The 14,215-nt window shown below is 51.8% G+C and overlaps 3 protein-coding genes across 3 annotated transcripts; 1 reads left to right on the top strand and 2 right to left on the bottom strand.

Annotated features, from left to right (window-relative positions):
• Window positions 1-4,665: 4,665 nt before the first annotated feature.
• PpBr36_00397 (uncharacterized protein) lies at window positions 4,666-8,067 on the top strand (the record flags this gene model as incomplete). Its single annotated transcript, XM_029887590.1, has 2 exons — window positions 4,666-4,918; window positions 4,985-8,067. The coding sequence occupies 2 exons, from the start codon at window positions 4,666-4,668 to the stop codon at window positions 8,065-8,067; spliced, it is 3,336 nt and encodes a 1,111-aa protein (XP_029752417.1).
• A 365-nt stretch (window positions 8,068-8,432) lies between these two features.
• On the bottom strand, window positions 8,433-9,587 carry PpBr36_00396 (uncharacterized protein; the record flags this gene model as incomplete). The annotated part of the gene is made up of 2 exons (XM_029887589.1): window positions 8,433-9,196; window positions 9,464-9,587. 2 exons carry the CDS (start codon window positions 9,585-9,587, stop codon window positions 8,433-8,435), a joined length of 888 nt encoding a protein of 295 aa, XP_029752416.1.
• Window positions 9,588-10,791: 1,204 nt separating this feature from the next.
• Window positions 10,792-13,870, bottom strand: PpBr36_00395 (uncharacterized protein; the record flags this gene model as incomplete). The annotated part of the gene is made up of 5 exons (XM_029887588.1): window positions 12,020-13,870; window positions 11,607-11,939; window positions 11,147-11,524; window positions 10,954-11,064; window positions 10,792-10,860 (listed from the first exon to the last, which is right to left on the bottom strand). The coding sequence occupies exons 1-5, from the start codon at window positions 13,853-13,855 to the stop codon at window positions 10,792-10,794; spliced, it is 2,727 nt and encodes a 908-aa protein (XP_029752419.1). The 5' UTR covers window positions 13,856-13,870.
• Window positions 13,871-14,215: the final 345 nt, after the last annotated feature.

Genomic DNA, 14,215 nt, shown 5'->3' with positions numbered 1-14,215 from the left:
TATCGGAGACTGCTTTGACAATGAAAAAGATTTCAGGCACGGAGGGGAGTGCACTGGCTAGAGACCTAGAGCAGAAGACTTTGAAGTAGTACTGGTTCTCGCTCGATCCCTAACGTATGACGGAGCATCCCTTTAAATGAGTACAGAGTAGGGGCCTATGAGACCTCGGAGCGAGCATATCACGCATGTGTACGCACGATGCCCTCCCTTTCCTTGTATGCCGCACATATTATTTATGGTGGGTCAGTAGAAAAAGAAAGCGATCAAAAGCGTTGCCGTCATATAAGGGACATTCGACTAACGCTAAAAGGCAAAAGCCATCATGCAGGAAGAAGGTTCGCTCTCACAGATATTGTTGGAATTCGTAGTTTTGGCGCCACCTTCTAAAGGTAGGCACCATGGTATCTGTTGCACTAAAGAACACGAGCCAAAAGACGAAAGCTTCCGTCTCTGACTAATGCCAGTGACTTCGGTAAACATAACCTGCAACAGTATCCGCCCCGACGCATCATTTGGAATAGGCTGTCAACGGCACTTATTATAAACAACGGACTTGTATTATTAATTCAAATATTGAACGCCCTCACAAAGCTAGGTAGCCTTGCGAGGGCGAACGCGACGGCAGGCCAGTTAGATGAGGCTGTGGTAAAGCAATAATTAGGAAGCCGTCGTTACGCGACTCGACTCTACTTACCTTTTCGAAGCTTTTTCGAAAATGCGCGTAATGCACCGCGAGATCACATGATGCAGCATTTGTTGCAGCAGATAGATCCTGGTATCATACGATCAGAAGCGCTGAATCAGCGTTGGGAGCACCATAAAATTTCTGCCACGATTGGCTGCACGTGCGTACATCAGCATTTAATTCACATTTGGTACAGCTTAGGTGGTACCGGTGGGTCTATGTGTCTAAATGGATGCTAAATGGTCAGGGCCTGGCCTCGGTGTCCCGACTAGGCCCCCCGGTTTCGCAGGGCGGAACGAAAGCTGCATGTACCCTATTGAGCAATATGGCGTTTTGGCCAATCAAATCGGCTAAAAATATTGTGCTCGTCTTGGAACAAACCCACAGGTACAAAGCAAAACCACAATTGAGCCACGCTAATTTTATGGGGCTCTTGGTTTCAGGGATGGGCCCTGAGGCTAGAATGCAATGAGACCTAGCGAAGAGTGGAAAATCTGCACCTTTTTGGGGGAGAAAAAAAAACGAAAAAAAAAAAGAAAAAAGATAGCAATTTCTGGTTTCGATCCAGAGACCTCCGGGTTATGAGCCCGGCGCGCTTCCCCTGCGCCAAATTGCTTGGTTACTTGTTGGTTGATGAGTGTTAACCATTTCAGTATTCTTAAGTATTGAAAACCCATTTTACGTGATTGTCAGCTGATTAAGTTGTGGATCCTTGGGTCTAGGCCAGTAATCACCTCGTGATGATAAGGAACAGGACCAACTCTCCACGTCGGACGACCAACAAACAATGCCTTGAGAAAATGCCGTTTATACCCCTACAACTCCCCGATGACACCATTCTGTTTTTTTTTTTTTTTCTCCTGCAAACGCTGCTCACACGAAGGTCTGTTTTGATCTAAAATATCTATAACGGTGCTTCAACGGTAATTGTTCCACATGCTACGACTGTGCCAAGTGCACTAGGCGGCGTGTGAAATTAGAATTGACAAGGCTGGTCGCTATTCGGAGCTAGAATACCAGAAAAGCTTGGGGTTATTCTAGTCTGGAACTGGGAAAAAGTTCTAACGCTTCACTAATCAAGATTCTTTTGCGAGCATTCCGATTGGTGCCTACCTAAAATCTCAACGGTGAGATATAGTCAAGAATATGTGTGCTTGCGACCTGATACTGCCTAAAACTTAGTGAACTCTGGGCCTCTCGCTGGTAGAACGGCCGATGCTGTAAGTCGTCTTCGGTGGAATTATATCTGTGCGCAGCTGCCTTGAGACTTTTGCAGATCTTTTACCGGTATATTTTTAGTCAGCTCACGAATACGACCTCTTTTACTTTTACGCCTTTTGACCAGTGTGCGATGTGACCGCGCAAGTAAGCCTGGCGAGGCTTTTGTTTGAATAATTGTTTCTTGATCGTGTCTAATATTCCAAGACAAAACCCCCTGCATTGCATTGGGCATAAAGCTCCTTTAACCAGTTGTCAGAGCAAACAAAAAATGGGGTTGTCCGATCGGAAAGCCATTTTCCATGCGTTAAATCTCAAAAGGCCTCATGACCCTTGCTCCAAGAACTCAGTGACTACCCGTGTCATTGGTCAGCCTCATTCAGCCTTGGCCTACCGGTATTGGGAGATGACTGCTCTCGGCTTGCGATGCAAATCTTGAGCACAGATCAGGTCCCCTATTCGTCCGGTAAGTACAGTAGACACTGGACTAATAGAACCTCAGCTAAGGTAGACTAGGTCAAAGTCAGTCAGGTCAACACGTCCGTCACAGCCGTTTTCGGAAATTAGTGGCTGATGTCTAAAAGTAAAGACGGGTGTGGCACCACAAAGCTACTTTTTCATCATTATCCCAAACTTCTGGATTTTCGCTTTCTTCGGGTAGTGGCAGCTAAACTCTGAGAAACCCGAGTGTCTTTGTGATCTACAGTATGGATTGACTGCAATATGCCTGGCGCAAACGCGGGATGCAAACTCTCCCAGCTTCTCACAGATGTGTGGCTAGAACGAGATTAGAAGCACATGTTCACATTGCCACCAAAGGGGTTGCTTGCATTGCAGAAAGAATGTCGGCTGCATATCATCAGCATTCAACAATCGCTCGTATTTGTCACGTAAAGAAGTGGCCAAAAGAAGAAATGGAGAGAGATGAGAGGCTGGCTACTTGCCACGCTAGAAAATTGTGTAATTGGTACGGTTGAAGCTTCGGGGAATATCTTGCCGCTCCAGGCTTGCGTGAAAGTAGTTCAAAGCGGTTGGCTTCCAGCTGTTCTGTAAGCGACCGTCCATGTGAGCAGCGCGATGGCGCGTGGCTTTTGGTTGTAAACAGTGCATGCACACAAAAAAAAGTAAAGGGCAGTCTGGCCAAAAAGGAGAAGGCGATCAGTTTTTCGTCAGTGACGAGAAGCCGACCTGTTCACCAGCGTTTCTTTCGTTTTTAAAGCACTTGCAAGGTACACTGAGGCCCTGAGGCGAGCTGCAGATTTCAGTGCTTCTTTTTTTTTTTTTTTTTTTTTTTTGAGAAATTAGATAGCCACGATGAATTTTATGAAAGCAGTAGGCTGCGAATATGTCCAACTGGTAGGTCAAAGATATCATTCGCGGTGGTATAGACATTCAAACGGTAGAAGAGGAGTAGAAAGTCGTGCTTGTCAAAATTGGCTGACGAGGCACTGTAATTAAGCTATGATCCAGCCCCATTGACCAATCACAAACGTCCTCAAATGCCCATGGTCTCACTAGCGCGTCTTCCTCTACCCCTGTTCCCAGGCCGGTGGGTTCTTGCCTATAGAAGCGAAGCACACATTCGGTAGTAAACATTTTCTCTCTTGCCCTCACTCTCCCTTGCTTGATCCCCCGGTTTGCGTTTTGTTTCTTCATGTTAGCCTGGCTGAGTGTGTCCAAGGCAAACGTCGCACCATCCAGCCTGAGCTTGGTATAACACCAAGGATCCCTCGACTCGGTCAGGTCCGCATTCTAAACTGCCAGGATCTAATCACCCGAGCGCGTCCGATACCGCGATGCGCCAGGTGTGCACGTACCCAAAATAGATACCTTGCAGCCGGCTCGACTACCAACCACCACCGCATCAGGATGGGACAAAGGTCATCTACGTCCCCTCCTCCGCCACTATGGACAGGGGCCAACTCGAAAACGCTGCAGCCAAAGCAAGTAGGATCTTTTTTTTTTTTTTTTTTTACTGGAAGAGGCCGATGGCTGATGGGCATGGCCTTTGCTTGTCTTCCATGCAAGGCGTCCAGTCTGGGTATGAGATCCAAGCACACCCAGTTGTGTGGCTGTTGACTTCTCATATACGTTGAGATTTAATATCCGATTGACTTTGTCTTTTGCTAAATAAACTGTATACATATTCCACTGGCCTTTTCCATTTTCCTCCGACCATGGGCGCACCCACCATCCACCACCGCTGTACCCTTGCCCTCTCCCTCCTTCCCCTATCCTCACGTTCGTTCTTTAACCCGCTGTCCAAGTGAGGTCAAGGCGTGCCTTCAGAAACGTCTCGTTTGTCAAAGTTTCGTGCCATTCATCATCTGGCACGGCGCACAAGGCTTCCAGTCAGTCACCAAGACTAGTCTGGTCTGATCACCCTTGCGCTATCCCGCCCTTCTTTACTCTTTTCAACCCTATATCACTATATCTTTACCCATATCCACCGTGTTAACATCTCTTCATCTTGTTCAAAGTCTTTCGTCCGTGTACTGGCCGGCTTCGTTGACGGCTTCAGGGCTAATACCTTATAATATTAAAACGTTCTTTTTCTTATTACTGTACCACTGCGTTTGTGTGTCTTCTGCTTGATCAAGCCTCATTTATCCACTTATATCAAGCAGGACCCCTAGCCCCAACGTCTCTTTTGGCATGAACCCACAGGTGGGATCATTCTGAAGGGCACCTAATCATAACACAGGGTCCAATTGGTGTGTAGGAACAAGGTCGCGATACGGAACTGGGGCGAGCGAGACAAGATGCAACTCAAAGGCTGCCGTTTGATATGGCTTGCGTTTTTATGCTGTTCATTCGTTAGCTGGACTTTGGGATCTGCACTACCTCCCGTCAGGAGGCAGGATTCTCCCGCAGCACCGACCGCCATCAACCCACCCTCAAGCACAACCAGCTCTCGTGCCAGCCTGACAACTATACCCCCAACTGGTGCGACGAGCTCATTGAATGCGTCTTCAGCCACGGCAAGCATTACCGCCACTGATGGTATCTACAACAGTACGTATTTTCCCCAACTGTCACTTGAAGGCGCCGCAAACTGATATTTGTCTTTTGTGCTGCCAGTTACGATCCCGCAGGGTGAACTGCCTCTTGACCCGATAATCACACCAGCATGGGGTGTTGCCGGCGTAATACTCTTGGGGACAGGGGCTGTGTATGCTCTTATCGGAATTAAGATTAGGGGCTTGCACACCTTCTTCTCCACTGCCTTCCTCTCAGCTCTGGGCACGTGTGTGCTGATAGTATACGTCATGGTGCCACCCATATCCGATGGAATTCAGGGGGCCTACCTGGTAGCCGTTGTCCTGACCGGTGTCGCCCTCGGAGGTCTCGCCATGGTGTTCAAAGAGATCACAGAAGGCTTGGGCTGTCTCTTGGGCGGCGTTTGTCTCAGCATGTGGCTGCTGACGCTCAAAGATGGCGGTCTTTTGACCGGCATGGGAATTAAAGGCGGCTTCGTGGCCGCTGTCGCGCTGGGTACTTTTGCATTCTACTTCAGTCACCACACTAGGCACTATGCACTCATCGCCAGCACGTCATTTTCGGGCGCGACCGCCGTTGTTCTGGGAATAGATTCGTTCAGCAGAGCGGGGCTGAAGGAATTTTGGGCTTACATCTGGGCGCTCAACGATCGCCTGTTCCCCCTGGGCACAGTCACATATCCGCTCACACGGGGCATTCGGGTTGAGATTGCAATCACAATCGTCGTCTTCCTCGCCGGGATTGTGTCGCAACTCAAGCTCTGGCTCATCATCAAGCAACATCGTGAGAAGCAGGAAGCCGAGAGGCTCGAAGCGCGTCGCAACTTGGATGAAGAAGAGGCGCGAGTGGGGAGGCAGATTGAGGAGGCCGCCGCAGCTGACCGGCGGGACTGGGAGGCGATTCATGGTGATGTTCGATATCGAGAGGGAAAGACAGACTCTCCCACCAACTCAGCCAGCGGATCGATTAGAAATGAAAAGGGAGTCGCAACGGTCAACCAGGTGGATTCTACTGCCCGGTCGACGACTGTGGAGTCTACGGAGCTGGTTGAGATTCACGGAGAAGACGAAAAGGGCTCTGCAAACCATCTTCAGAATGATCCCATGTCCAAGTCCAATCTCACACTGGTGCACCACGAAGAAGTTGCGAATCCAGAACCAGTGGTTGTGCCGCTCCCTTTCAACCCTCCATTGCCCAAGGAAGGAGAAACCGGACATGGTGATGATGATGATGATGATGATGATGATGCATCATCTGTAGCAGCATATGCTGGGGATGAGGATGAGCAAGCAGACGATGGCGGCATCAACAACCGGACGACATCCAGGGGAATGCCGCATATCCCCAAGGGGTCCAGACGAGGATCCCTTACCGATACGATGGAGCACGGTCAGAGCAGAGAGATTCTGCTGACAAAGTCAGTCATACATGACGACCAAAGAAGCTCCATCGAGGTCACCTTTGATGACATGAGCACAGGCGAGATAGAAGACAGACCCACGGAAGACAAAGACGTGGAAAAGATTGAAGCCACCGCAAGCCTGGTTAGGAAGCCGTCCAGCACTGACGTGGCCTCAGTGTTGGAGCTCGCAACGGTTGCTACTGCAGAGCTCGCAGTTACTGCTCCTTCTGAGACTGGAAAGCATTCGACATTGGTCGATGCTGCGACGACGAGCATCCCGGATGATGTCGACACGGCGCGAGCCAGACAAGATGGCGAAAGCGAGAAAGGCCGTCTGCCTGAGTCTGCAGACGAGGCTGGAACGGAAAACGCTGGAGAACTTGATGAGCCAATCAAGTCTCCTAAAGCTCCAAAGAGGGCAGTTCTGGCAGACGAGCTGCCCCCGGCAATGTCCAGAGTTGCCATGTCACATCGTACAAATGAATGGGCAAAGCACTTGAGTCTGGCAGAAACCCCAGCGCCCGAGGTACTGAAGTTTGAGGATTTCGATACGAGCGAGGCTGCCGAGCTGAAGCCTGAGGTGGAAGAGCAGCCTGCACCTGTCAACACCGAGGAGCTTCAACAGACGGCAAACAACGCAGCCCTCCCGTTGGCTATCAGCAGGCCGTCCAGTACATTGTCCTTCTACCAGCCTCAAACGCCGCAAGCACTGACTTCATCACAATCTCGGTTATCTTGGCACCCAGATACCCAGTTCAAAGACGGCAGTTCGACACCGGCCACCGCTGATCAGACTTACCAGAGGACACCTTCAACAAGCCGACCGTCAGCTCCCGTCCTTGTCCCAATACTGAAGGAGTCTCAAAGCGTACGTCCCATGCCTACAACGACTCCGCCACCAACGTTAGATGCGAAGAGCTTGCACCGCCAGTCAGCATCTCCTGGTCCAAGTGTCTCGGTCACGGCACTGAACCGACAAGTGGTACCTGGCGTGGTTCCCTATGCAAGCCCTCAAACTCTTATAGGGCAGCGAGACGTCATAGTCAGGCGGAAGTCTATCTTTGGCGGCCTTCAAAGTGGTCTGATGGAATCCTTGCCAATCACTCACTCTGCAAACGTCAGCGAAGCTGCCCATCCGGCGACTTCGATGCCGTACGCGGCGTCACCTTCGACGTCTCCGTATTACACTCCTCCGTATCCTACGTCTCCAGATGACCTGCCCCTGAGCAGACGTCGTGAGCTCATGATGCGACAGCAAAGTCTGCTCAGCTTGTCCGGGAACGAGGTTCTTCCGAACTCACCTTACATGATGCCGCAGCGCAGCCAGAGCCGAGCATCGGTCGGCAACCTTTCCTACCTCATCGCCGCACCAGGGCCGTCGGTCAGTTCAGACGCCCTCGCATTCGACTCGCACCAACCGCGCAGGGCATCCATGGCCCCATCGCCCGAGGTGCGCGAATCGCAGCTCGCATACTTTCGCAACTCGCTCGCCGCCGAGATGCGCGCCGGGCCGATGCACGGAGGCCGCCAGTCGCCAGGCCTGAGGAACGTCGTCGGCGCCGAGGCCGACAATGCCAACGTCGAGCTGCACCGCGGTATAATGCTCAACCAGCGAGACGCCGAGCTTCAGAAGCGTGACATCGAAAACACACAGCGCTTGAGGGCCGAGTTTGCCCTGGATGAAAGAATGAGAAGCAGTGAGATGCAGGAAGCGCATCGTAATGTCTTGAGAAAAATGCAGGCTTCGGTCAAGGACGCTTAAGCTGCGTGTGAGGTTGTTGTGAGTTGGAGTGACGGAAAGGAGTCGAAAAATAAAAAAATAAAAAGTGCTTATAGTAAGCGGGTTTTGAACATTGGGTGTAGGGAAAAGGCGAGAAATACCCGGTGTTCGGTCAATCTTTGATGTTTTACTTTGTTTTTCCTCTGTTTTCTTTTGTATCTTTCTATTCATTCTTTCTACGAGGAACAAGGGCAACCAACGAAGATACCTTTATTTTCTTTTTATAGATAACAAGGCAAGCTTATATATATACCTAAATAGCCAGACATAATTCATTTTTTTAAAGAAAGGACCGCTTTGGAAAAATAAAAACAGTATCTACTCAACAACACACGGTCACCGACCGACTACAACTTGGCACCCTTTGCGGGGCCGACGACCTTGATCAAGGCGCGGCCGTTGCTGAGGCACGTCTTGCCACCGACGACCTTGGTCTCAAAGATGATCTCCTCGAAGCCATCCTCGACCTTGCCGGTCCTCCAGACCGAGGTGGCGAGCTTGACGCCGGGGCGGACGGGGCTGGCGAAGCGAGCCTGGTACTCCTTGATGTTGCGGGGGTCGCTGCCGCCGAGGTGGCGCAGCAGCTGGTGGCAGGTCGAGTTCCACTGCCAGAGGCCGTGGACGATGACGCCGCCGAAGCCCATCTTTGCGCCGGGCTCGGGCGTGGCGTGCAGGGGGTTGTAGTCGCCGTTGAGGCGGTACAGGAGCGGCGTCTCGAGCGTGGTGGCGTCCTCGAGCACGGCGTCGGGCGCCTTGCCCTTGGGCGGCGGGTAGTTGACCGTCGCGGGGCCCTTGGGCCCGCCCCAGTTGCCCTGGGCGACGTAGAATGCCGAGCCGGTGGCGCGCGTGTACACGTCGCCCGTGCCGGCGTCGACCAGGTCCGTCTGCGTCTCCACCACGGTGCCCGGGCGGCCCTTGTCGTACACGCCCAGCACCTTGGTGCGGGCCTCGAAGCGCTTGCCGGCCGAGGTGGCGGGCAGAGGGCGGAGAAACTCGATGCGGCGCTGGCCGTCAACGACGCGGGTCGGGTCAAACTCGGGCACGCCGGGGATGGTGATGGACTTTTGGGCGGCGTAGAAGTCGATCACCTCCTGGGTGTTGGTCTTGAAGGCTGCGGATTCGTGAGGTCGTGTTAGTGATGAGAGAGGGGAGTCCGGCACGGAGATCAAATGTTGTAACTATGTTGTATTTTAGGTTCTTGGTAGCTTGGTGACTTACGCAGCACGACGGGGTAGGTAGGGAAGACGGCAAAGTCGGGGTGCAGCTCCTGAGCGCGCAAGCATTCACTGTGGTTAGCATGGGAACAGGACCAAGACCAGAAAAAAAAAAAAAAAAAAAAAAGCCCAAAGCCAACTATCGCAAGATCTAGGACCCAGACTTGCATATAAAAAGTGAAGCTCATCAGCCTTGCAGCCAATCGAGTTGGCAAAGAGGAGGACGTCACGCTTCAGCCATGACACCTCTGTGGGAGGATACTCGAAACCGACGCCAGGGCCAGACATGATGGGCAATGTGGCTATGTTCTTTTGTGTGAAATGAAACCGGTTATGAGTATGCGATTTTTGGTCGTATCTGTCGTATTTAGTTGATATTCAGGTAGGCGGATCGGTTGGATAAAGTAAGAGCAATTTTCCTCCTTCACTGTTGGACGGGTTCATGATGTTACGATGCGCCGAAGCTCGGCCCGCAAGCTGCTGGGCGGCCGTAGGCTTGCTTGGGAGGTGGGGGAACGGAGCTGTTGCTGAGCTTGGGGGGTTTTCCCTCGGACCCACCGGCATCCCACACTCCCATAGTAGGCACATTATGGGGGGGAGACCCCAACTCTTCCCCACTGCCAGTCTAGGCCGAGGCTTTTGGAGAAGTGATCCCTCGGCAAATGAAGTTGAGGTACACTTGCCTATTTTGTGCTTGCTAGGTGCAAGACGTTTCACTCAGCCACGCTGTTGGCTGCTTCATTGTTGCTATATGCATGCAGGCAATTGCGTGGAACTAACTACCTAGACTAGCTAGTAAAAATGTTCTCAGAACAACGCCAGAAAAACAGTTAAACTCGACACACTAGTAGTTCGAAATTGCGTTTGTCCGGCGGCTCAGTCTGGTCCGTCATGCAAAAGTCTTTGCCGTCGGTAGACGAGTCTTGAATGTGTGTTTTTAGTAGAAGTCATAGAGAATGGAGAGGTTTGGTTGAAATTCAGACACGATTTTTCATCCTACCACCCGAATAAAGAAGGTCCTAGCAAATGAGGCACAGTCCTCAATTCTTGATAAAAGGACGGTCAGTACCGTAGGTATAAATGGGCTTATTGACATTATTGTCCTAATGGCACCTACCAGCCTTGAAGTAGTGTATTGCTGGTAGGAGAGTCGGCGGGGTTTTTATATAAAAAATGATAATAATAATAATAATAATAATAATAAAAAGAAGATTCTCCCGGCCAGCTCACCTTAGCAAAAAATGCTTGCATTCGCTCTAGTAGTGGCACAATGCTCCCGCGACCAACCACTCACAAGTCAAGCATGTCACTGCCATGACGGAAGGAATTGGTTGCTCACACACAAAGTCTACAATCTTGCAGCCAGAACCAGACTAGACGCCATCCATATGCTTCAAGTACTGAAGCTTTCATAGAAATAAAATAGAAAAATATAATAATAATAAAAAAAAAACCTTGAATTATCACTAGGTTGCTAACATGTAAACTCCTGTTACCTGGGTGTTGCGCCCTCCCGCTCCTCCAGGTCGCGTATATACTTGACAAACGTTTTCTTGTGTGCCTGCATATCGACAAGTTAGCAATGTGCTGCAGGCTGAGGCCTCTCTCATGGCTGTGCTAAGAGGGTTGGTTGTCCTGGGGTGGGTAGACATACGATTCCGGCAAATTTGCCATCGCGAAGCACGCAAATATACCTCAAGCCGAGCTTGACGAAGCACTCGTATACCAGATCGAGAGGTGATCTGATATCAAGTGCAACAGGTGCCTAATGTTCCGGGATTGTCAGCAAGAGATGTCCATGCAGTATTCTCCGTCGGCCGCCAAGACGGTGTGGCCAAATAACATACCGGATCTATATAACGTGTCAAGTCCGAAGGGTCAGGCTCCCCGTCATCGTCGTCATCAACGCTAGGCACATCTGCCATCAAGCACATGGCTGACTCCTCGTCCTCGAGGTTGTCCAGAGCAAATTCAAGATCCGGCGCAGGGATGAGCCCGACCAGTATCCCATCACGCACGATAGGTAGCCCGCCGTCAAGCTCTCCCCTCTGGTGTAGCACGTTGAGTTTCTCACGCAGGCTGACGGCAGGGACGAGCGGCGAGTTTGTTATGTCGATAATCCTCTCGCGCCTTATGCGAGGAACAATATCTCCAAGGTCGGATGTGAAAATGGGTTTGTGCTTGTTGTTGAGATACGGGTACGAGTTCATGTTGGTCAACAGGTCCTGAATCCCATAGTCGATTAGTCAGACTCGTCCTGAAAATATATATATAATCAGATGCATCAGTTACAGCAGGTACACTTACGTAAACACTCAGGGGCTCAATGGCATCAGCGGTCCATTTAGCCACCAGGACGGATAGGGAGAAAGGCAACACATAGTCCAGGCTGCCTGTCAGCTCAAACAGGATTACCGCGAGAGTGACCGAGAGACGAGTGACACCGCACATGGTGGCACCTGCGGCAATCAGTGCATAGACCCCCGGCTGTATGCAGCTCGCATCGCCAACCTGGGAGCAGGTTCCCCAAATCGTCCATGTGTGGGTAGTGAGCACAAACCACTGGACGCAGTGTCCGATTATTCGACCCAAGAGGCCACCGACAACCATGGACGGCACGTAAATGCCTGCTGGAACTTTCTGTAGGGATAGATTGATCACATTCAGCGCATGGTCAGAACAGAGACTTGGTCGACACGATTACCCAGTGGGCGACTTACAATGCCGAAGGTGACAATGGTGAGGAAGCCCTTGATCAGGAATGCACTGAACAGTCTAGTAATGGTGGCTCCGATATCGTTACGGCTGTCGGGGCAAATACCGAGCTCCTCCAAGTTGTTGTCTGTGTCGTCGCAGGGCGCGGCAAGGTTGTACAAAAGTTTAGCAACAGGCAGCTTCGTGAGCACGTTCCAGTAGCCAATCAGGCCCGTGATTAATGCTACCAGCACAACTTCGAGTAACGGGTGCTGCTTGATGACTGGAACTCGGCGGAAGGTCTGGGCCCATCGACGTGAAGCCTTAATGAACATGGCACCGGCGGCCCCGCCCAAGACACCAATGAGTATGAAGCTGAAGATCTCAAAGTACTCCCAGTCCTGCTTGTAATGAACCTGAAACATGACGATCTTGTGGGTACCATAAGGGTTCAGGAACTTGAGGGTGAGTGCTGCGGTTATGCAGCAGAAGAAGGTGCGAAAGAGCGTCTTGGCTGGGAAAAAGTAGGCCACTTCCTCAAGCCCAAAGAGAACACCACTCAGGGGAGCACCGAATGCCACTGCAACACCTGCCGCCGCCGCCGCCGACAGGACCTCACGCCTCTTGGCATCGTTGTAGTCGTACTTTGCAAAGAGTCGACACGCAATGTTTCCCACACAGCTCGCTATGTGAACATAAGGACCCTCTTTACCCAAGCTCAAGCCTGAAGCCACACTGAGAATGAGGCCGGCGGACTTGATTAGCAACGTCTTAGCTCCCAAGAATCCGTGGAGAACAAAACCGCTGAGGATGACGCGGACTTCGGCAACGCCACTTCCAGCAGCCGAGTAGTAGATCATGGGAGGGTTTAGTTTATTCTCCTTGGGCAAGACCGGGGGTGGGGTCAAATTGGCGCTGCCGTTGTCGTCTTGTGGATCGTGAGCCGGCTCGGAAGCGTGAGCCGGGTCGACGCCCAAGTCCTCATCCAGTGTCGTCAGTCTGTATGCGGATGGCACAACCGTCTTTGTCTGGAGTGTAAGCAGACAGGCAAGAACAGCGAATAAGACCACGGCGCAGATGTAGACTGCGTAGTCGGTTCCAAGGTAGCCAAACGGATAGCCTTGCACTATATCGTCCCAGAGTTTGAAATCGACGCAGTCACCGTGGGGACAGCACTGCTTCTCAGACAAGTACCAAGCGCGAGCACAGTAACCGTATTTCATGTCGAAAAGTGTGGCCTCGCTGACGTTGATTATGTAGGCCAGGATAGCCACAGTTACGCCCACCACGGCACTCAGGATCCAGCCTTGTGCGCCATCGAACAGAACATATATGCGCCCCCAAAAGTCCTTCCGCGACATTAAAGCCTTCACCCGATAAGCGTCTGCTATGTTGTCGCGGACCCAGTCGGTCGACGTGAACTGATCGTACCAAACCCGTTCATCTGCGCCACTGGTGCCCTTGGAGTCGGCCATGGACTCTTGGCGATCTGCCAAGGCATGGAAGAGTCGTGTCGTAAACGAGTTGCCGCGATGGTGATGCCGCGTTGCAAAAGTGTAGCTTTGCTCTCGAGAGAGCTGGGGGGATCGAGGTGTGCCGTGGGAGCTGGGCAGCCGGAGGTGCGAATACTGGGCAGGCGGACCTGACAGCAGCGGGGACCTCTCGTCGGGCTGCCGGGACATCGAAGTTCCCCTACTGGGCTGCTTGCTGCCCGGATAGTACCTGCGCTGTCGGCGAGTCGAGGTGGGCGACGCGGGTTGGGACATTGTCGCCCGCTGGATTTCTGCATCCCTATCGATCTCTAGACGGATGGTGCGGCGGCCCGTGTCTTCGGCATCTTGCCGCCCCCTTTGGCTAGACATGGTGAAGGAGTTGATCTGCCAGGTGAATGAGTGGTGGGTCGCGCGCAGTCGTTTGGGGGGGTTTATCGCGTCGTGAGCGAGGCTCGTCGTGGAGCTTATCGTGCAACGCAACGCGTGCAGGTAGGGATGCAGGCAGGAGGGATAGAGGTTACCAAGAAAGGAGAAGCAAAATCTGGCAGCTCAGCCACCGACGACAAGATGCAGCAAGACTTCCATATGAAGTAGAGGGACGAGAGAGAGAGAAAGAGAGAGAGAGAGAGAGAGATGGTACAGGTTGGGTTAGATAGGTATTAGCTGAGTGATGGGACTGGCGAGCTAGACTAGTTAAGCATCAAAAGGTTATCGATCCTGTGGTTACAT

Source organism: Pyricularia pennisetigena, chromosome 2 (genome assembly GCF_004337985.1).
Source record: "Pyricularia pennisetigena strain Br36 chromosome 2, whole genome shotgun sequence".
Taxonomy (NCBI): Eukaryota; Fungi; Ascomycota; class Sordariomycetes; order Magnaporthales; family Pyriculariaceae; genus Pyricularia; species Pyricularia pennisetigena.
This window is presented reverse-complemented; position numbering and strand designations above follow the sequence as displayed.